This window comes from Mobula hypostoma, chromosome 6 (assembly GCF_963921235.1).
Source record: "Mobula hypostoma chromosome 6, sMobHyp1.1, whole genome shotgun sequence".
NCBI lineage: Eukaryota > Metazoa > Chordata > Chondrichthyes > Myliobatiformes > Myliobatidae > Mobula > Mobula hypostoma.
Genome location: NC_086102.1, coordinates 114907282 through 114930322, shown reverse-complemented (window position 1 = coordinate 114930322; position 23041 = coordinate 114907282). Strand labels below are relative to the sequence as shown.

General features: G+C 47.0%; 1 protein-coding gene across 2 annotated transcripts in view; it reads right to left on the bottom strand.

The window, feature by feature from the left end:
* The window catches only part of acadl (acyl-CoA dehydrogenase long chain), a 119920-nt gene extending 99062 nt beyond the window's left edge, over nucleotides 1–20858 (bottom strand). Inside the window, exons 1-2 of one of the 2 annotated variants that reach the window (XM_063051504.1) lie at nucleotides 20792–20858; nucleotides 18509–18685 (exon numbers count right to left, since the gene is read on the bottom strand). In XM_063051504.1, coding sequence (XP_062907574.1) covers nucleotides 18509–18685; nucleotides 20792–20841 — 227 coding nt within the window. In that variant the 5' untranslated portion in view covers nucleotides 20842–20858. Of the gene's footprint in view, nucleotides 1–18508; nucleotides 18686–19851; nucleotides 19959–20791 lie in introns of those variants that run through there. The other variant, XM_063051506.1, reaches the window with a different exon arrangement.
* Between the last annotated feature and the right edge of the window lie 2183 nt (nucleotides 20859–23041).

Sequence of the window (23041 nt, the reverse complement as noted above, 5' to 3'; positions counted from 1 at the left end):
GAAAGTGTACCATGGCCTACAACACTTCCTTTGGTTTTATCCAGCATCAGGACAAACCGACACAAGAAAACAAAATTGAGTCCAATTGAAGTGGTGACGAGGCAACCTATAACACTACCAGAAGCTCTCGATCTCAGAGAAGCTGATATACACATTATGGATGACAGGTTAATTGATTATTGTGTGAAATTAACCCAAGTTGATCAGTCTGTTTCCCAACAGGTTACTGTTATTGAAGTCGTCCATCGGGAGGAGGACACACCTTGATATCTGGTGAGTAGGTCCTGGTCAAGAAACCGCATAAGGAACCCCTAAGAGCTTGGTGGGAAGGTCCATACTAAGTACTGTTAATTACCAATTCAACAATTAAAGTAGAAGGTAAAAGTAAGCAAGAGAACTAAGTGACTCCAGAGTAGGGCAAGTATTGTGGTAAGACTTCAAGCATGAAAATTATTATTGAATTTTTTTTTATTGGACATTATGGACTTTATTTTGCTGTTATTATATATTTGCCTGTTTACCTTTCTCATGATGTGCCGATTAAAATGACTCAAAATGAATATGCAGTACTATAAATGCTTCTGAGAAATAGTTTTCGATTACTCTGCAATGTAGATATTTTTAAGTTTTTTCCGCCTCTGAATTTTCAGATCTGATTCTGCCAGGATCCCTTACAGAACGGGGGAGAACTGTTGGAAAACACTTTTTAAAAAAAAAAATACCTTTTATAAGATGAATTAATGTAAGACTAAAGTTATAGTTAAGTCATTTATACTTTTACTAAAGTTGTAGTTTAAACGTAATTTAAGATTTTTTGAACAAACTCGTGTATTTTGCACAGTATGTGGTGGTTCATCACCACTTACTGGCAGAAAGTGGTATAACAGTTAAACTAACGGTTTATCACCTTTCTCATTTGCCAAGTATTAGCACATTATCCATGTAATGTAATTGTTCAACCAGTCGTTGGTTTACTTTAAGAAATTTCTTTTATCTTGATTATATTGGTGATGGATTTTTCAGAGGTGCCATCTTTTATTTTTGTCTTCTTTGCTGCTCATTCAGCTCCGTTTTGTTTCTCAGCACTTTACTTAGTTTGCTTCATATTGCTTAGTCCTGCTGCAGGGTCTCGGCCTGAAATGTCAGCTGTACTCTTTTCCATAGATGCTGCTTGGCCTGCTGAGTTCCTCCAGCATTTTGCATGTGTTACTTCCAGCACCTGCAGATTTTCTCTTGTTTGCTTACTATTTTTATGTTTGTTTTAACTTAAAAATAATGATAATTAACAATTAAGACTGCCCACCAAGGTTAAAAAAACTAATAGAGATCCAACAATAGCTGGTGCAGAAGGTATATAGGTGGGAGGAGAGATAGCAGCATGCCGCACGTGAGCAGCCCTCCGGTGAAAATGATATCATATCCATTAAATAGGGGCCGTGGACAATTCTGATTTGATGGAGACAGACGTGAAAGCACAGAGGAACATCTGGAAAAATTTCTGAAACACAAGTTTGCTGCTGTTGTTACTGTGCGATCGAGAATCTTCCGGAGGGAAAGCCTCAAAATCCCCGGCTTTGCCTGCTGTTGGCGACCGAGATTGAGGTTGAATCGTTCGGATGGAGGTGGTGCTCGGTACTCAGTGTCGGAGAGCTGATCGGAGGCTCGAAGTTTTCAGACGACTCAGAGTCGGACTGTGGTCGGGCATGCCAGGGAGAGTTTTTCTTCCTTCTCCCATCTGCTTGAGATGTGGGACATTTGAGAGACTTTGAACTTTTTACTGTGCCCATGGACTGTTCTTCATCAAGTTATGGTATTGTTGCACTGTTGTAACTACATGTTATAACTATGTGGTTTTGTTAGTTTTTTCAGTCTTGGTCTGTCCTGTGTTTTGTGGTATCACACCGGAGGAAATATTGTATCATTTCTTAATGCATGCATTACTAAATGACAATAAAAGAGGACCGTGTGTCTTCATAATCTAAATATGACATACTTGCTTTATAAGTTGGAACACAGAATATAAAAACTGGGAGATAATGTTGCAACTTTACAGGACACTGTGCACATCATATCGGGAGCAATACTGATGGTTGTTCACAGATAAGTATGTATGTTTATATATTTATTTATTTTAATTTATTTATTTTGGTGGTTGTCCACTGTGAGTTATCTGATATGACAATATATAATGCTCTTTGAGAGCACTCCCTGTATCCTTCTAAAGGCGATTAATCTTGCTCCTTGAAAGTGGGGGTTATAAGAAGTAGGATAAAAGAAAAGAAATTGGTGCCCAGTTAACTTGGATGCAGTAATTTGACATCTATGCATGCTCATTCACAGGAATAAGATGATTGCAGTCAGAATGGGAATTTTGGTTTATGTCTCTTACTACTTTCTTCATCTACACTCCTATATGCCGCAGATTACAAATTAATCTTGACAGCTTCCAGTCTGAACTGCATGCAGCAAAGGCAGGGTAGTCATAATGGAAGATTTTAATTTCCATCCAGATTAGATTAAATAAATGATCTCTTGTTTGAAAAATAGTGAATTTCAAGAGTTTCCAGGTCAATATTTTGCAGATGATTTTCCTCAAACCAACAAAGATTAGGATATATTAGATCTGGTGTGCAAAGAAGCCAGATTTGGTTAAACCTTAATCGTGCATGAATGATTATCTAAAAGCAATCACAATAGTTTTATTGTTGATTTCAAAAAGGGGAAATGCAAAACAATTACTGGAAAAAAAACTGCTGAAGTTCTAAATTTGAAGACTGATGCCTGTGATTTAGAGAAAATTTGCAAATTATTAGAGTGGTGGGAGGTTTAGATGTTAAAGCATATAACCTTACTAAAGAACTAAGCAAAAATGTAAATGTAAGATTATGTAAATAAGATTAAAGCTTACATCAGTCATGGTAACTGGGAGAGAGAAAAAAAACAAGAGGACAGTGCAGCTAGCATTACAAAGTGCAAGTCTGAAAAGAAACTCCAAAGGATATCAAAAGTCACCTTGCATTCTCAATATTAGAGCAAGGTAAGCACAGTAAACTCCAAAAGTTCAGTATATCCTGATGAGATGAGATAGGGACACATCTGTCCTAGCATGTGAAGTCAGCTCTGGGAGACTGGAAGGATGAGATAAAGAGAAGATCCAGCAGCCAGAGAGACTGTTCTGCAACACTTTGTGGAGAGTGAAGAGCATCACAAGTCACAGAAGTAGTCACAGTCACCTACTGCAACTAAGGGCCCAGTATGTGATGTCTACCCATATCAATGGACCTAGATTTCCGATGTCAAGAGAGCACAACTACCAAGTGCAACAGCTTTTATAATTCAAAAACCCTCCCACACAGGTCTGCTGTCATTGTTGGATACAACGGACAACCAACAAGGATACAGGTGAGGTCTGAGTACTTGTATGTTTAAGCCCATTTTGATACATTAAACATACAAGTTGAAGCTAACTGGGTCTCTATCTCCTTTTAAAATCACATGGAGAAAAATGGTGAAATACAGATGTGTTAGGAAAACAACATCCAGTAATCTGGAATATCTGTTAGTCTGGCGCCAAAGTATTAAGGATATGGGGTGCTGCATTTTCAGAGTTTATTGGATCATACGTCATAGGCATAATTAGGCTATTTGGCCAATCAAGTCTGCTCCACCATCCAATGTCTATTTGTTGCAACACCATTCTTCTACCTGTAAATCATATCCCTTTTCCAATCAAGAACCTAGCATTAAATACACTAAATGACTTGCCTCCACAGCCCTGTGGCAATAAATTCCAGATTCACCACCCACAACCAAAGTCCATTAATTCAATTATCTAACACTCACAACATGCTGGAGGAATTCAGCAGATTGGGCAACATCCGTGGAAACAATCAGTCAACGTTTTGGGCCAAGACCCTTCGTCAGGAATGAAGAGGGAAGGGGCAGAGGCCCTATAAAGAAGGTGGGGGGAGGGTGGGAAGGAGAAGGCTGGTAGGTTCCAGGTGAAAAACCAGTAATTCAATTATGTATCTTGAATGATCTTTAAATGCAGGTTTATTCCTGAATCTCTGAAATGATGATTCATTACAGAAATAGACAATGGCTAAACAGCCTTTCATTAAGACCATAACCATAAATGTGCAAGACATAGGAGCAGAATTAGCCCACTCAGCCCATTGAGCCTGGTTTATCAATCCTCTCAACCCCATCCTCCTGACTTCTCACCTTGCTAATCAAGAATCTATCAACCTCCACTTTAAATATACCCAATGACTTGGCCTTCACAGTAGTCTGTGGCAATGAATTCCACAAATTTTCCTTCACAAAGCAAAAACTGTAAGCCCATCACATGATATAATCATTCAGAAGTATGCTTTCTGTTGTGAACAGCAATAGAACTTATTGTTAGTGAGCTGATAGTCCCAATTGCTTTGATATCACTGCTTTGGAGCTTCTTCATCTATCAAATAAATTAATAAAACTAACACCATGACACTAATGCCTACTACAATGGCCATAGCCTGATAAGGGTAAAGTGAAGCTACCAATACTACAAGAGCTTAAGACAGACCAGGATCATTAATTGCTTATCAGTGTCAATGTGATTTGGACCAGATTGCTCTGGGACCTAAAGCATGAATATGTCCTGAACCATTTGCTGAACACAATGCTGCAATATCAGTATTCAACCCACACCGCTCCTCCTTGCAACAGAGATGAGTCACTATCTGACTCGCAGAGTTACACTTGTCCATTCCATTGGACCACCCTGGGAACACCTAACATAAGAGCAAGGAGTCCACAGCTTGGTGTTACTGATCATCGCCATTCTTAAACAGTAACCGTTTCTCTTTTGGAAACTGTTGGCTAACCTCCTGATACTCCTAGCATTTATTTTGGACTATCAGAATCTGAAGGATTTTGCTTTTGCATAATCTTTCTTTGCCTGCCGGAATGGTACGTTTCTTCCAAATACTCAACAAATTTGGGGGGGAGGGGGGGAGCTACTGCCTGTGCCCAGTAAATTTGACTGTCAATCATCCAGAAATGGTTAACAGTTATTTTTATATTCCCATATTCCATTACATCACAGTAGGAAAGATTGAGTCCAGCTTCAGGATCCTGAATTGAAACGTCAACTGCCCATTTCCCTCCATAGATGTTGCATGGCCTGTTGAGTCCCTCCAGTGTTTTGTGGTGCTTCAGGTTCCAGCATCTGCAGTCTCTCTGTCTCATTTTGCTGCTCCACTGAGATGTATCTCCAAAGTTCTCCTCCTCTCTTCAACGAGAGTTCTGAGAGACCCTCACTCACTGCTCTCCTGTGGTCTCTACTGTACTCTTGCGCTTCAATCATGTGTTACAGCCATGGATGCTTGTCTCTGCCACCATCTTGCCCCATGTGGCTTCCAACTCAGTTTCCAGGCCTTCCAGTGTAGCCTCCGCAAGGATCTCAGGGAGGAGTCCAGATGAAGAGTTTCAACCTTAAGTGCTGACTGCCCATTTCCCTTCACGAATGCTACCTGTTGAGTTTCTCTAATGTTGTTTCATATTCCTAGTATCTGCAGTCTCTCGTGAGTCCAGTGCAACCTATCATTTCCCTCTAACCTGTTCACTCTCATATGTCCATCTGCTGCCAACTCCCACTTCGCCACTCCACTGATTCACCTCCCGTCACCAACATAACAGGTAACTGATTGTAATGTGTTAACCTACAACCAGCATGTCTTTGGGATGCAGAAGCAGACCCAAATAGCCATGGTGAGAACATACAAACAGTAACAGACAACACCAAAGGTCAGGATTGAACACAGGAATTCAGGCTGATACATTTGTGAGGCAGCAGCACCATCTGTTGCATCCTTTCTATTCCTCTTTCACTTCTAGATCTGATATAACATTTCAACAAGCCAGAATTATCAGAGGAAAATGCCAGTGGCAAGCAAGTTATTGGAAAAAAATACTGAGGAACAAGATCAACCTACACTTGGAAATGCAGGTATTAAAAAGTTAGCCCATTAGATCCAAGTCAAGTTGAAATATTGTATACAAAATTAGATGATAGGGGGCAGAGTGTTTTGGTGGCAAGTTGCTTTAGGAATTGGAAGATTGTGACTAGTGGTGTACCACCAGGATTGGTGCTGGGCCCTGTTGCTTGTTATACAGATGCGAATGTACATGGCATGATTTTAAAATATGCAAATGACTCAAAAACCAAGAAAGGACAGACACAGTGAATGAAAGGCCCTGGGGAGTGTTGTAGAATATAACATGGCCCCTGAAAGTGGCAATACAGGTAGTCAGTGTGGTGAAGAATGCATATGGAACATGTGCCTTCATCAGACAGGGTGTTAAGTGGAGGAGTTGGGGTGTCATGACACAGTTGTACAAGATGTTGGGCTTGAGTTATGAATATGCTGGAACTGTTTTCCCCAGAGTAGAGGCTGAGGGATGACTTTATACAGGTTTATAAAATCAGGTGTGACTTATATAGGGTTATCAAGTTATAACGGGCATAGTTACAACAATGACCACTCACAGTCTTTTTGCCAGGCTAGGAGTGTCTAAAACTAGTAGATGGAATTAAAAGTTCAAAGTTCACTTATTACCAAAAAAATGTATACACGTATGAAGTATGCATAAACCTTGAGATTCATCTCCTTACAGGCAGTCACAAAACAAAGAAGCCCAAAAGAACTTATTAAAATAAAGACCGACAAACACCCAATGTGCAGAGAGAAAAAAAAATAGTGCAAGTAATAAAAGTAAGCAAATAGCACCTAGAAAGAAAATGAGTCCTCAGACACGAAGCCCGGAGCAGGCCACTGCCTCAGTGCAGTGAAAGAGGAGTAAACATCGTGTAGCAGCAAGCAGAACTGGCACAACCCTCACCTTTTGTCCCAACACCCTGCCTTTTCAATCCATCTGGCCCGGCGTTTAAGATGAGAAGGGAGAACATTTAAAGGAGATCTGAGAGGCAAGTTAGAGGGTGGTGGGCACATGGAAGGTCCTGCCAGAGAAACTGTTAGCGGCAGACACAATTCCAAATTTTAAAAGGCATTTGAAAAAGAACTTGAATAAGCAAGGAGTAGGCGGATATGGGCCTAATGTGGGAAAATGGAATTTGCATAAATAAGCATCATAGTTAGTATGGACTAGTTGATCTGAAGGTCTTGTCTGTGTGCTGTATAACTATGACCTCAGTTTTCCTGGGCACTTAAGTCAAGGAAGACAACCTCCAGCCCCACCAAACTTGTGAGATTCAGGCGCGTTCAAGCCCACCCCAAGCCCCGGTTTGTGTGGATGCTGTGTCATTTACTACCCGGCTACAAATTAATTCCTCGAAATAACAGACAGTACACTGCATACAAATAAAGGAATTATATGTACAAATCTTAACTAAAGGGTAAAGAATAACAAAAAGGGCCCATTCTAATTAAACAGTCAAATGTGCACAAGTTGGAGCTCATCTTGAACTTCTCTGTCACTCACGCGCTGGGTCCTCAGTCAACGTGAAAGCACACACCACCTTCCGAACATCACTCACAATCCATCTTGGAAAAAACCGGTCTCCCACCGGATTGTATGCTACAATCGGTTCTCCCCAGCCTCTTCTCTCTTCATCTCCTCCTGAACAAAAGCTCCAAATCCAACCTTAAGTGTTCCTTGCCAGAGAAACCTCCCCTTAATCCAACCATCCTAATTGGGTGGCACACGTTTTTCCTCTCTCTTATCTTCAACAGTAATCCAAACAAGCATGAAAACAGAACAGACTGCTCTTACAGAACTGCTAAAATGAAATATATACAGCATAACAGAAAAAAATGAACCAGGGCATTACGCTCTCCCCCCACCAAAACAGTCACGTCCTCATGACTTTGAAATAATTTGTCATCCCGTCATTAATAACACAGTTTTTAAAAGGAATCTCATGATGTTAGAACCTCCAATCCATTTGTAAATGGTAGTGACATATCTCACTAGGGGGAGGGGGATAGTCGCAACCCTCTGTTCCCCCAGTGCTACATAGGCCAGCCTATCTGGGGGTCTCCTGACTCTTTGAGACCTCCATATCCTATCATCTAAGTCTTCAGTTTCAGACACTCTTTGGGATACTTCTGGTCTACATGGCGAGGTCTTCCCCGGTCTATTACTCGTGCCTTCCAGCATCTCAGGTCCCTCTGCCACTTGGCTGAGCTCAGCTTCATTCCCAGTTACTTTAGAGCCCAGCCCCCCTTTTTGGTCTAACTGCGAAACTGCCTGTCCACAGATAATCCCCCTGATTTCACCTGCCTCAGCGCGAGAAGGGTTGGGAACCTCTTCCTCAATGAGTGGGGGGGGTGAGCAAAAGGCAGCATATACCACACCCCTGCTTCCTCATATGTGTGGGTGGGAGTATTTGCTCACAGGGTGTGTGTGAAGCGTCTAGTGTAGTAGTGTATAGTGCTTGTAGTTAGTGCATGCTGCATGCTGCACAGTGCTCTCTGCTTGCAGCTATTGCTGCTGGTTAGCCCTCTTAATAGAGGGTGAAAAGCGGAGCAGAGTGTGTAAGCCTCCTCCTGCCAGTACAGAGCCTCTCCAACACCAAGACTCCTGCAGTGCCTCCTCGGGGCCACACACAGAAACTGGGTATCTTACGGTCCTAGGCTAAACTACAGGGGATCTCAAAGCAGCAGTGGGCCCCAGAGTCGTGGCATGCGGGCTCACCACTGCGTGGACACGCCGTGGCGCCCATCAACCACTGTCCCACCTATGGGCAAATAGCCCCACTGCCTTGTGGCAAGTCTGTTGAGACAAGGCTAAGGGAGCACACCCTGACAGAAAAGCAATATGCTGGTAGCGCGCAATCCGTTAGTCTTGTGAGACCATGGATCTGTGCCTGGAAAGTCTTCACTCTCCAGGGCGCAGGCCTGGGCAAGATTGTATGGAAGACCGGCAGTTGTCCATGCTGCAAGTCTCCCCTCTCCACGACACCAATGTTGTCCAAGGGAAGGGCATTGGGACTCATACAGCTTGGCACCAGTGTCGTTGCAGAGCAATGTGTGATTAAGTGCCTTGCTCAAGGACACAACACGTTCCCTCGGCTGGGGCTTGAACTCACGACCTTCAGGTCGCTAGTCCAATGCCTTAACCACTTGGCCACGTGCCCACGCGCAATAGGCGGGCCTTAACAGACAAAGGACCCGGCAGCCTCCTGCAGCCAAGATGTGGGACCGGTTGTCCTGGGATCACCCTTGCCACTGGGATTTACCTCATCATGGTGAAGATAGTGCTACTGGGGATGGTGCACCCCTTGGCACTTTAAAACCTTCCTTGCACAGGTCTCCACCTCTGACCACGGTGAACAATACCTGGACCTTACATATGGTTGAAGTCTGACGGCAATGGGGCATCTAGCAACAGGAGCAGGTACAAATGGACTGGGAGCTCCTAGTCAGAACCCTGCACGGCAGCGACACAGGATATTTGGTCGCTAGCAGCTGGGACTGAGTGGCAGCTGTTTTCCGCAGACACCTGTGCGACTGAGCAGCCCTATTTAGGGACCACACTGCTCACCCCAATTGGGGAAGGGCCTAGAAAAGGTGGCCTAAAAATTGCCCATTCAATCACTCACCTGGATTGGTTACCGCGTCTATCCGGTTATTCCACTACTGCAGTCGAAATAAGAAACAATACAACCTAAAACTGGCAACATGGAATGTAAGGACTCTCCTGGACTCATATGGCATCTCTGACAGACCTCACCAGAGAACAGCTTTAATTGCTGCGGAGCTGAGGTGCTACAACATCGACATTGCTGCCCCGAGTGAGACCAGGCTCCTGGATGAAGACTCTTTAACAGAGGAGGGCATGGGTTACACCTTCTTCTGGAAAGGTACCCCCCCCCCCAGGTGGACATCTCCACGGAGTGGGCTTGGCCATCAAGAACACCCTTCTACCAAGTCTTACAGAAACACCTGTTGTTGATAGTGAAAGACTAATGACCCTCCGTATCCCCCTGGCAAAGAAACGTTATGTCACGCTTCTCACTGCCTATGCACCAACTTTGCCATCTGAGAATGAGGCTAAGGAATGCTTTTATCAGACATTAGTTGAAGCTCTTTGCCAGATCCCTAAGAATGATAAGATCCTTTTGCTTGGGGACTTCAACGCTAGGCTGGGACAGAACAACAGGATATGGAGTGGAGTGCTAGGTAGGCATGGTATTGGCAAGGTGAATGCAAATGGCATGAGGCTACTTACTTTTTGCTCTGAGCATAACCTTACTATAACTAACACCATCTTCCAGCAGAAGACAAAATATAAGACCTCATGGATGCACCCTCACTCTAAACATTGGTACATGATCGACTTCATTATTGTGAGACGTAGTGACATCAAGGATGTTCTCATCACCCGTACCATGAGAGGTGCAGAGTGCTGGACTGACCACCGTATGATTGTGGCCAAGCTCCATATGAAAGTGCGCCCCCGCCCCCTGCGGCTGCAAAAACCCAATAAAAAGCGGCTAAATTGCAACCGCCTGAGAAACACAGAAATAAGAAATCAGTTTTGACGCATCTTAGCTGAGAAACTAAGGGAGCTGGAACCTTGTCTGAGCTCAGAAAATACTATGGAACAACAGTGGACCTATATCAGCTCTGCGCTCTATGAGGCAGCAGCCCAATCCATCGGCCATAAGAGCAGGAATCACCAAGACTGGTTTGACAATAACTCAGACGCCATCCACAACTTGCTTAAGGACATGCACAAAGCACACCGGGCAACTTTAGACAACCCTTCATCCACCAGCATCAGACAGCATTGGCAGGCAGCTCGGAGGAAAGTGCAAAAGGCAATACGGGCCATACAAAATGAGTGATGGACTGACAAGGCACATGAAATCCAATCCTTTGCTGATAATAATGACATGCATAATTTTTACAATGCTGTCAAAACCATCTACGGCCCAATAAATCAATGCGTTACTCCCCTGAAAACAGCAGATGGTCTAACACTTCTGAAGAATCAGAATACCATTCTGCTGAGGTGGGCTGAGCATTTTAACACCCTGCTTAATCAGGACTCTGACGCAGACCCCACCATCTTGGATGCACCGCCTGAACTTCCTCCTATCCATGACCTTAGTCTAGCACCAACCTTCCAGGAGGTTCTATTAGCTGTCCATTCCCTTAAGAACAACAAGTCCCCTGGCACTGACAATATCCCTGCTGAGTTAATGAAGAACGGAGGGTACATGTGTATGCGCACCCTCTACCAGTACATCACCAAGGCCTGGACCGATGAGAACATCCCACAGCAATGGAGAAATGCAAACATCGTTGTCATTTATAAGAACAAGGGTGACAAGGCCATCTGCGGCAATAGCAGGGGCATATCACTCCTTTCTGTTGCTGGAAAGGTCCTGGTTAAGGTGATGCTTCAGAGACTCATCAGCAACATCACTGAGTCAATGCTGTCTGAATTACAGTGTGGATTTAGGAAGAACAGGAGCATGATTGACACGATCTTTACAGCCCGGCAGCTTCAGGAAAAGTGCTGGGAGCAACATCAGGACCTGTCTATGGCCTTTGTCGACCTCTCCAAAGCATTCGACACTGTGCAAAGAGAGCTCTTATGGGATGTCCTCCTTAGGTTTGGCTGTCCCAATAAATCTGTTAACATCCTCCGCCAGTTCCACGATGAGATGACTGCTAGGGTGACCATAGGAGGACAAGAGCCCACACCTTTCTCTGTATGCACAGGGGTGAGGCAGGGGTGTGTGCTAGCACCAGTGCTCTTTAACATCTTCCTCTTGTGTGTTACCAAGCTTCTCCACAACGAGACTGAAGACAGCAGTGGACGTCAGATTAGATGGCAACCTCTTTGACATCAGGAGGCTTCACGCAACCACCAAACTCCGTAGAGAGTGGGTCCTGGAGCTGCAGTATGCAGACGACTGTGCTCTTGTGGCCCATACTCCAGAGGATCTTCAGACTGTCCTTGCTGTGGCAGTGAGAGCATACAGTAGGATGGGGCTGACTGTCAACACCACCAAGACAGAAGTGGTTTGCCAATGGAGTACCAGTGTCCCACCAACTCTACCTGCCCTCACTGTTGGTGATTAAAAGCTGTCAGTAGTGCCATCTTTCAAATATCTGTGGAGCATTCTCTCTGAGGATAGCGGCATTGATAACGCTATCCAGAGCCGCATTAAACAGGCATCAGCTGCCTTTGGGAGACTTCGGCATAGAGTCTTTCAGAACAGGCGCCTTTGTCTCTCCACAAAGGTCACCGTATACCAAGCAGTCTGTGTCACCACTCTCCTTTATAGCTGTGAAGCTTGGGTAACCTACAGCCGTCACCAAGTCCTTGGAGCGCTTCCACATAAGCTGCCTCCAGTACATCCCAGGAATTACCTGGCGTGAGCGGGTGCCTCACACTGAAATACTTGTAAAGACCAACTGCAGAAGTATTGAGGCCATGATCACCCAGCGTCAGCTGCAGTGGCTGGGGCATGTGACAAGGATGCCCCCATGTCGGCTACCCTGCAGAGTGTTATACGGCCAGCTACATCATGGTCGACGCTCAGCTGGAGGGTCGAAGAAGCACTATAAGGATCAGATGAAGAATGCTTTAAGGAAGTGCAAGATCAGACCCAAGGACCTGGAGGCGGTTGCTGCTGACCGTACCACTTGGCGACAGCTGTGTAGGGACAGGGTTTGTATTCTGGAGGTGGATAGAACAACCAGAAGACAGCAGAAGAGAGCCAGAAGAAATGCAACCATGGCTGCCACCACTACCACTACATATACATGTCCCACCTGCAATAGAGTTTGTGGGTCCAGGATAGGACTGATTAGACATCAAAGATCTCACCGTTAAAGGAGTGAACGTTGTCATCAGATTTCGATAGACAACCAAAGAGAGAAGAGACTTCCTCTTATACAGATATACGGATGGTGCTAAGGAACCTGAAACAGGAGTGACAGGGTTTGGGGTGGCTATACCAGCAAAAGAAATTGGAATCATAAGTTAGGGGTGTATACAGTGGAGATGCTGGTGGTGTTGGTTGCCTTGCGATGGGTGGAGAAAGCTAGACAAGTCAAAGTGTTGATATGCTCAGATTCATCCTCAGTTCTAGCAAGTTTAAGGTTTTTTCACTCAAACAGTTGGCAAGATGTACTTTATGATGTCCTTCAGTCAGTCACAAGAATTGCAAATCAGGGAGGTCAGGTAAAATTTCTATGGGTTCCAGCACATGTAGGGCTGAAGGGGAGTGAGAGGGTGGATGAGTTGGCAAAGAGGGCATTAAAGAAAGAAAATATAGAAATGTACATTAGTATCAGTAAAGCAGAGGTTAAGTGTGTATGTAACCTGGGAAAAAATCAACCAAATGTGGCAAGAAAGATGGGACAGGGAGGGGTGAGAGGCATTTATATCAAATACAAAAGAGTGTTGGAGGTACTAGGGTAGGTAGTAGATACAGAAGAGAGGAAACTGTGTGGACTAGGTTAAGGCTGGGGCACTGTGCATTAAAATATTGAAAATGATAGGTAAACACCAGACAGGATTGTGTGAGGAACGTCAGGAAGAGGAGTCAGTGGAACATGTAGTTCAGAGTTGCAGGAAGTATGGGATACAAAGAGAGATGACGAGAATTAATCTAAGGGAATTGAGGGTGCAGGAATTCACATTAAAAGGGTTGCTGGGCATGGGTGAAAGAGCACAGGTTAGGGTATTTTTAGCTTTCTTACGGGTACAGGGTTTTCTTTTATATAGGATATGATGCATAAGCAGGAATAGCTAATAAGCTAGGATGGCCAAAGATGGGAGGATAAAGCGTAGTTTAGGGTATATATGTGTATGTTCGTGTGTGTGATTGGGTGAAGGGATTTAGAATGCAAGTCTATTGCACACTCCGGAGCAGAAGGTGGCGGTAATGCAACATTAAGATGGGTGCCGACCACTGTAAAACAAGAAGAAGATGACGACTTCCTCATCCTCCGAATCCGCATCCCATTCAGGGGCAGGGGCTGGTATAATCGTTCCTGCTGCTGATCCTTCAGTCACTTCATGTCGCCACAGAGTCCTCTTACTAGGTGTAGGGTCCAGGTCAGGTTCAGGGTCAACAGACACCTCTTGTCCCATCCGATGGAGAATCTTGACAGGCTAATTCCCATCCTCTGGTTTCACCCGGAAAACTGGCACATTTGGCATCTGACTCTCCACTACATAGGGCGTAGCCACCCAGCAGTCAGCCAACTATGCTTCCCAAGTAGCCCCAAATTCTTTATGAGGACTCCGTCTCCAGGCATGAGTTGGGAGAACCTAGCTTTTTGATCATACCTCCACTTTCCTTGATCCTGCTTGGCAGCCAAGACCTCAGCTAATTCATAAACCTTTTTCAGCTCCCTTCGCATATCAGACACATACTTCAGATAAGTCTCTTTATCAACCTCACTCACGGGTATCTGGTAATACCCATTCCTCAAGTTCAGCACACTGAGCCACGCTGCACCATTCAGGCAGGCCAGTGCGTCCTCGATTCTGGGGACTGTACGCCTCAGAGTCCGATAGTCCAAACACATCTGTACTTTCCCATTCTTCTTCCTGGCCACTATAATTGAAGACGCGCAAGAGCTTCTAGACTCAGTGATGATCCCAGCTTCCTTCAACTTCCGCAGATGCTGCCAAATGTCCTTCCCCTTTCAGGTGCCAGTCACCATGACCCTTCTCTGAACAGGGTGTCCTCTGTCACCCAGGTGGTGTGGCAAGTGCTCCTGGAACAACTCACATCAATTCGGATCTTCCAGCTTCAACATTTTTTCTATCAACCTCTTCTTCCAACCTCCAGATATTGGGGAGTCCCCAAAGTTGAATGACTCAGCAGTCATCATTTTCTCTTTTCGGAGAGAATTTCTCCCCGACTTGTCTTACAGGAATACTAGACATTACTGTCACTCCCCCCACCTAAGGGTGACCTCCTGCTCTGAAGTGTTCCTGACACCTACTGTCATCCTATCCATCTGTACAACCAAGGTGCAGTTCGGGCCTCACCAGTACCCCAGCAAGTAAGCCTGACTCCTCTTTGTGGTCTTCCGGAGCATCCACTAAGTGGGCCTCGGCCTCAGGCATTCTGGAAATTTGGGGTTTCCCATCACTCTCCCTACTTTCCCAGGCTGTAACACAACTGGTTTTGACAACAAATAACAGTTGTAAAATGAATGGTAGAGTACAGTAACCTGAGAGCCGGTGTCAAGTATGGCTCTAGCTTAAAAATACCCTCAATCTGTAGCAAAACACTAGAGCTTGGCACCACTAAGCCTTCAGGAATAGGGTTTTTTGCTTTAGGTTGTTCCTTGATATATTCCTGGGAATGTGATTTCCCCACACCCCCCCCCCCCCGAGGTGCCAGGCCATTCCCTCACTGGGTCTCTCCACTTAGGTACACAGGGGCTCACTTGTTGAGGGGTTTCCCGTCGTTCACACTCCCGCCTGAAGTATCCCTACTCACCACAGTTATAACAGACAATACCGGCCACTCCCCTTCTTGCGGAACCCCGGCCATCAGCAGCCCCCAACGTAGTCCGTCCCCTTAAGGGGTACACCTCCCGATCAGCCCTATCGTATGGGGAGAGGAGGGAACCCGCTGATAACAATGGAGGCATCTCTGTCCTAAGCTCTGCCATGAGCTCCTTCACCACTACCTGGGGTGGGTTATCAGTGGTCACCTCAGCCAAGGTGACCACTACCGAGGACTGTACCCTGAGGACGGAGGCCTCCTGCGCCTCCATCGCATTCTCCTCCTCTCTTACTTCTCTATCAGCTCGACAAATGGGGGGGGGGGGACATCTTACAAGACACTTGGAGACCCCAAGCAACCAGGTCCAGCGAATGGGTGCCTTTTGCCACTTGGTCCATTCTTAACTGATTCACCTCAGCCGTTTGAATGGCACCCCCCCCCCCAAGCTGTAAGCAATTTAGCTGCCTCTCTAACCGAAAAATGTAGGCAGAAAGCTTCTCCCCCTTCTCCTGAGACATTTTCTGAAACCCCATCATAAGCTCTAATGGGCTTCCCAGCGTGCCAAATATCTTTTCTAGCGCCTGCACATAGGCCGCAGAGGAAGCAAAGGGGTTCTGTGTCTTTACGGATCTCACCACATCAACAGCTGGCCCCTTCAAACTTTCAATCAATCGCTGTCTTTTTTTATCATCAGAGCACTGCCACTCATCCAGCAACTGAGAAGTCTGCTCTGCCCAAGTCTCATACTCCTCTCCCCCTTTAGTGGTGGGCTTCGTCCCCAAGAACAGGCTGAGCCTACGACAGCAGGGATTTTGAACCTGCGCATTTTGCCATTTATTGGCCAGGGAGGTGAGGGCCGCTACCAACTCAGACTGCCGTTACTTCAGTACGAGTCTGAACTAGAACATAGTCTTTCCCTGCCATTTTATCAAACCTCTGCTCCATCCCTGCAGCATTCATAACCACATATCGTAATCACCTTACCAGACAATAGTTTAACACAGACTTAAACACACAACCCACTGGATCAATGTTCAGGGCAATCACACAGCATCCAATGAAATTGATCCCGGATGAGCCCCCACAATGAAACACCCTGGTTTCCTTGACTGTAAGTCTAGGGGAGTCAACCTCCGGCCCCGCTGAACTTGTGAGATTGAAGCATGCTTGAACCCCTCCCAACCCCAGAATGTGTGGATGCTGTGTCACTGCTACCCTGTTATAAATTAATGCTACAAAATAGCAGACAATACACCTCATAAAATTAAATGAATTATATCTACGAGTCTTAACTAAAGGGTTAGTAAAGAATAACAAAAAGGGCCCATTCTAATTGAACAGTCAAATGTGCACAAGTTGGAGCTCATCTTGAACTTACCTGTCACTCACGCGCTGGACCCTCAGTCAATATGAGAGCACACACCACCTTCTGAATGTGGCTCGCAATCCATCTCGAACAAATGAGTCTCCCACTGGATCATATGCTATGTCTGATTCTCCCCAGCGTCTTCGCTCTTCATCTCCTCTTGAACAAAAGCTCCAAGCCCAATCTTAGGCTACGTTCACACTACGCTGGATAATTTTGAAAACGAACCTTTTTCTCTTCGTTTTGACCCTCTGTCCACACTAAAATGGCGTTTTCATCCCCCGAAAACAGAGATTTTCAGAAACTGTCTCCAAAGCGAATAAGTCTGAAAACACCTAATACCCATTATAGTGTGGACATGGTAACCGGAGCTTTTTAAAACCGCTGTCATGACGTGCCAGAACAGATGGCGGCAGTGCGGCATTTCATTGTTTTCTTCTTCTTCTTATTATTATTATTACTACTTTATTGTCGCCAAACAATTGATACTAGAGTGTACAATCATCACAGCGATATTTGATTCTGTGCTTTGCAGAACCCAACAATTTCAGAACAGATGGCAACGAGACTGAAGCCAGAAAAGTTAGAAATGTACTCACCAAATACTTTGACCCATAGCTTACTGAATAAATAAGTATACTCACTTTCCCGTTTTCTGCCCTTGCTTTTATGAAGGTGGTTTACCTATTTATGCAAGTACTTCTCTGACAATAGACAGCCTAATGTAACGTTGTATGGAAATACAAAATAACACTGATGCAGAAATGTTTCATACATTTAACAAGGTGCTTTATTAATGCAACAGAGTTAGTCAGTTTTTCAATGTTCATCGTCAGCCGGGTCATACCGTCCGTGAACTCCCTGTCGATTGTCTCCATACGCTCCAGTATTTGTTTTTTTTTAGTTTTAAGCCCTCCTGCGTGAGAGCCAAGAGCAATTCCTTTTAAATTTTTCTACTCTGTCACTGGAGAAACGTGCACCAAGTATACTGTTTCCTCTTTGCTTGTCTTCTGTGTGTCCTGCGCACGCCCAGGAGGAGATTCGCCCAAATATCCGTCTAATGTGGACAGAGATATTTTGAAAAACGGTGGGTGTGGACACCTGTCGTTTTTACTCGAAACCGGCGTTTTCAAAATTATTCGGCATAGTGTGGACGTAGCCTCAGTGTCCCTCACCAGAGAAACCTCCCCTTAATCCAACCATCCTAATTGGGTGGCACACATTTCTCCTCTCTCTTATCTTCAACAGTAACCCAAACAAACATGAAGACAGAACAGACTGCTCTTACAGAGCTGCCAAAATGAAAAACATACAGCATAACAGTAAAAATATGAACAAGGGCATTACACATACAATACTTCGCAGCCTTCAGTACTTCACAAACCTGTGAGCATCAATGAATATCACACAAATATATAACAGCTATTGATATCATAGACAGCAAGTGTGATCAGAATCACACACAGCTGGCTTTGAAGTATTAACAACATTGACACATCTGACAGTGGACAAATATCAATATCCAACATAGCTCAAGGTGAATAGCCAACAATATCGTACTATCACATCAAGTGTCATGAAGAAAATATCACAAACTATGTATTTCATGTGTTCTGCTCAATAGTGACAAGGCTACCTACTGTGTATGATATGGAACCACCTCTTCTTCAAAGAATCGTCTCACACTTTGTCTGAATATATCATGTTCTTCAGAAAATATCCGACGAGTGCCAATGTCCATTAGATTCTTGGCCGAGGAAGTTTCTGGACGAGAAACTTTGTGGGTTTCATTACATTGTGTAGATGTAGTGAATAATCTAAAAAGATAAGAAATTTGTATAAACATTTACAATCAAATATTAATGTTAATACTTACAAAAATGTGTTCAAAGTCTTTATTAATATTTCCTTGTGCCTGTACATCTTTGCCATTTCTTGTAAAGTTTCATTAATCAATTTTTTTTGTTATTGATGCAACATTAATGCAATTCACCGATAAGGCGATGACAACTTTTGATTTTAAAAGCCTGAAGATTTTATGAAAGAGACGAGTTCAGCAGTTTAAGGGCCCCAAATAAAGCCGAGGGTGAACTATACATTGCAATGCCACAGAAACTTGACAAGGAACAGGGCAAACGCTACAAATTTGCTGCTCGCTTACCTATATTCCCACCATCAGCACACTTCCAAGAAACTTCATGTTTCCAATAGCTACATCAAAATGGCAGCCCTTAAGTGTTCAACACTCAATAGCACACTACACAGAAACATTCACTGGTTCGTACACTGGTCAAATTAACTGGATGAGTATTTACAAAAATTGATCAAAAATTGCTAAATATAAAGGCCTCCAAGGTGGAGTGGTCTAGGAGGCAGAAGGTGGATCAAGAGGCCCTGCCAAACAAACAACGATCTTAGTTAAGTTAATAAATGCAAGTTTTGTTATTACTAGCTAGACTGATAAGCAAGTTGCCATGTGCCTCTGCCAGCAGGTCACCACAGCAGGTCTGCGTATTATATATCTTACACACACAGGATAAATCTCACTTCACAGTCAGGCATGATAGGATGGTATCTATAAGAGGGATGAGGTGAAACGCAGTGAAATATAAGCAGAACTAAAATCAGAAAGGCCAAACTTACACCCGCATTTCTACCAATTCAAAATGCAGGAACGGTGAAAGGAACAACATTAAGGACATGAATTATCATTCACAAAATGCTGGAGGAACTCAGCAGACCTGGCTGCATCTATGGAAAAGAGTTCAGTTGACGTTTTGGGCAGAGACAGTCTGATGAAGGGTCTTGGCCCGAAACATCATCTGTAGTCTTTTCCATAGATGCTGCCTGGCCTGCTGAGTTCCTCCAGCATTTTGTGTGTGTTGCTTGGATTACCAGCATTTGCAGATTTTCTCTTGTTCATGAGTTATAAATGTTCACTTGAGTACAGTCACTGAAATGTTCACACAACCAATGAACTCACTTTCAAGGGACTCTTCATCTCAGGTTCTCGTTATTTATTGCTATTTATTTATACTTGCATTTGTAGTTTGTTGTCTTCTGCACTCTGGTTGATCTTTCATTGATCCTGCAGTAGCTACTATGCTATATATTTGTTGAGTCTGCCCACAAGAAAATGAATTTCAGGGTTGTATATGATGCAATATGTACTTTGCACTTTGATAAAATAATTGGCGTTGAACTTTTGAGAACATTAAGTGAAAAATGAGCTCAGAGTACAGTGTATTTAATTAACTATTAACTTCAATGCAAACAGTGTTTGGATCGATAAGCTATTCTAAATTCAATAGCCAGTACATCAAACTATATTAATATGCAGCTAGTTAAATTCATGGGCATATCTGCGCTCCAGTCACAGGTATTTTCACAGGCAAAATCTCCTATGTGGAGCAGAAATTTTAGCATCACAGTAACTACTGTGTCCAAATTTCTTCATTGAACCACGTTCAATGATTCTCCAAACTAGGACCACACCTCATTTCAGCAACCCACTACTCACAAAAACGCCAAGTTGCACACAGATTCTGGGCTGACTATTACACTGCACTACCCACATATCAAATTTCCTGTCAGCGTCATGTCCCAATGACCCCCCACCACTACGACCACATTCCCCCTCACCAACACCTTCAGTAACCCTCTCATTCCACCCACTGCCGGCAAAAGCCCACTGACACCCCTCTCCTCCCAATCCAAAACCAACGCTACCAGCTCCTCACCATTTGCCCTACCACCCAGCCAAGCCCCGTCATGGAGACGGTACTCCGAATTCCCACCGGTCAGCGCCCCTTCCCCCGCATGCCCCGGACCGCAGGCAGGTCACAGCTCCCCTGCCGCAGGCAGCTTCCTCCCGTCCAGTCACTGCCTCGGGTCCCAGCTCTGGGACCGAACGCGCCACTCACCTATGTGCAATACCGCGGCTGTACCTCCGAAACAGCCGCAACGCCGCCATCTTTGCCTGAGGTTGCGTATGCGTGAGGCGGGCCGGGGGAGGTCCACTCTGTCCATCCTTCCCTTCCACAGTGCGGCGCCGACTTTTTCCCCACAGTGTCAGCCTCCCTCGGCATCACCCCTCTCCCACAGTGCCGAGCCCCCCTCGGCATCACCCCTCTCCCACAGTCCCGAGCCCCCCTCGGCACCACGCCTCTCCCACAGTGCCGAGCCCCCCCCCTCGGCATCACCCCTCTCCCACAGTGCCGAGCCCCCCTCGGCATCACCCCTCTCCCACAGTGCCGAGCCCCCCTCGGCATCACCCCTCTCCCACAGTCCCGAGCCCCCCTCGGCACCACGCCTCTCCCACAGTGCCGAGCCCCCCCCCTCGGCATCACCCCTCTCCCACAGTGCCGAGCCCCCCTCGGCATCACCCCTCTCCCACAGTGCCGAGCCCCCCTCGGCATCACCCCTCTCCCACAGTCCCGAGCCCCCCTCGGCATCACCCCTCTCCCACAGTGCCGAGCCCCCCCCCTCGGCATCAACCCTCTCCCACAGTGCCGAGCCCCCCTCGGCATCACCCCTCTCCCACAGTGCCGAGCCCCCCTCGGCATCACCCCTCTCCCACAGTGTCAGCCCCCCTCGGCATCACCCCTCTCCCACAGTGCCGAGCCCCCCTCGGCATCACCCCTCTCCCACAGTGCCGAGCCCCCCTCGGCATCACCCCTCTCCCACAGTGCCGAGCCCCCCTCGGCATCACCCCTCTCCCACAGTGCCGAGCCCCCCTCGGCATCACCCCTCTCCCACAGTGCCGAGCCCCCCTCGGCATCACCCCTCTCCCACAGTGTCAGCCCCACTCGGCATCACCCCTCTCCCACAGTGTCAGCCCCCCTCGGCATCACCCCTCTCCCACAGTGTCAGCCCCCCTCGGCATCACCCCTCTCCCACAGTGTCAGCCCCCCTCGGCATCACCCCTCTCCCACAGTGCCGAGCCCCCCTCGGCATCACCCCTCTCCCACAGTGCCGAGCCCCCCTCGGCATCACCCCTCTCCCACAGTGCCGAGCCCCCCTCGGCATCACCCCTCTCCCACAGTGCCGAGCCCCCCTCGGCATCACCCCTCTCCCACAGTGACGAGCCCCCCTCGGCATCACCCCTCTCCCACAGTGCCGAGCCCCCCTCGGCATCACCCCTCTCCCACAGTGTCAGCCTCCCTCGGCATCACCCCTCTCCCACAGTGCCGAGCCCCCCTCGGCATCACCCCTCTCCCACAGTGCCGAGCCCCCCTCGGCATCACCCCTCTCCCACAGTGCCGAGCCCCCCTCGGCATCACCCCTCTCCCACAGTGTCAGCCCCCCTCGGCATCACCCCTCTCCCACAGTGCCGAGCCCCCCTCGGCATCACCCCGCTCCCACAGTGCAGCCCCCTCGGCATCACCCTCTCCCACAGTGCCGAGCCCCCCTCGGCATCACCCCTCTCCCACAGTCCGAGCCCCCCTCGGCATCACCCCTCTCCCACAGTGCGAGCCCCCCTCGGCATCACCCTCTCCCACAGCAGCCCCTCGGCATCACCCCTCTCCCACAGTGCCGAGCCCCCCTCGGCATCACCCCTCTCCCACAGTGCCGAGCCCCCCTCGGCATCACCCCTCTCCCACAGTGTCAGCCCCCCTCGGCATCACCCCTCTCCCACAGTGCCGAGCCCCCCTCGGCATCACCCCTCTCCCACAGTGCCGAGCCCCCCTCGGCATCACCCCTCTCCCACAGTGCCGAGCCCCCCTCGGCATCACCCCTCTCCCACAGTGCCGAGCCCCCCTCGGCATCACCCCTCTCCCACAGTGCCGAGCCCCCCTCGGCATCACCCCTCTCCCACAGGGTCAGCCCCCCCCCTCGACATCACCCCTCTCCCACAGTGCCGAGCCCCCCTCGGCATCACCCCTCTCCCACAGTGTCAGCCCCCCTCGGCATCATCCCTCTCCCACAGGGTCAGGCCCCCCCCTCGGCATCACCCCTCTCCCACAGTGCATCACCCCTCTCCCACAGTGCCGAGTCCCCCTCGGCATCACCCCTCTCCCACAGTGAGCCGAGCATCACCCCTCTCCCCAGTGCCGGCCCCCCTCGGCATCACCCCTCTCCCACAGTGCCGAGCCCCACTCGGCATCACCCCTCTCCCACAGTGTCAGCCCCCCTCGGCATCACCCCTCTCCCACAGGGTCAGGCCCCCCCCT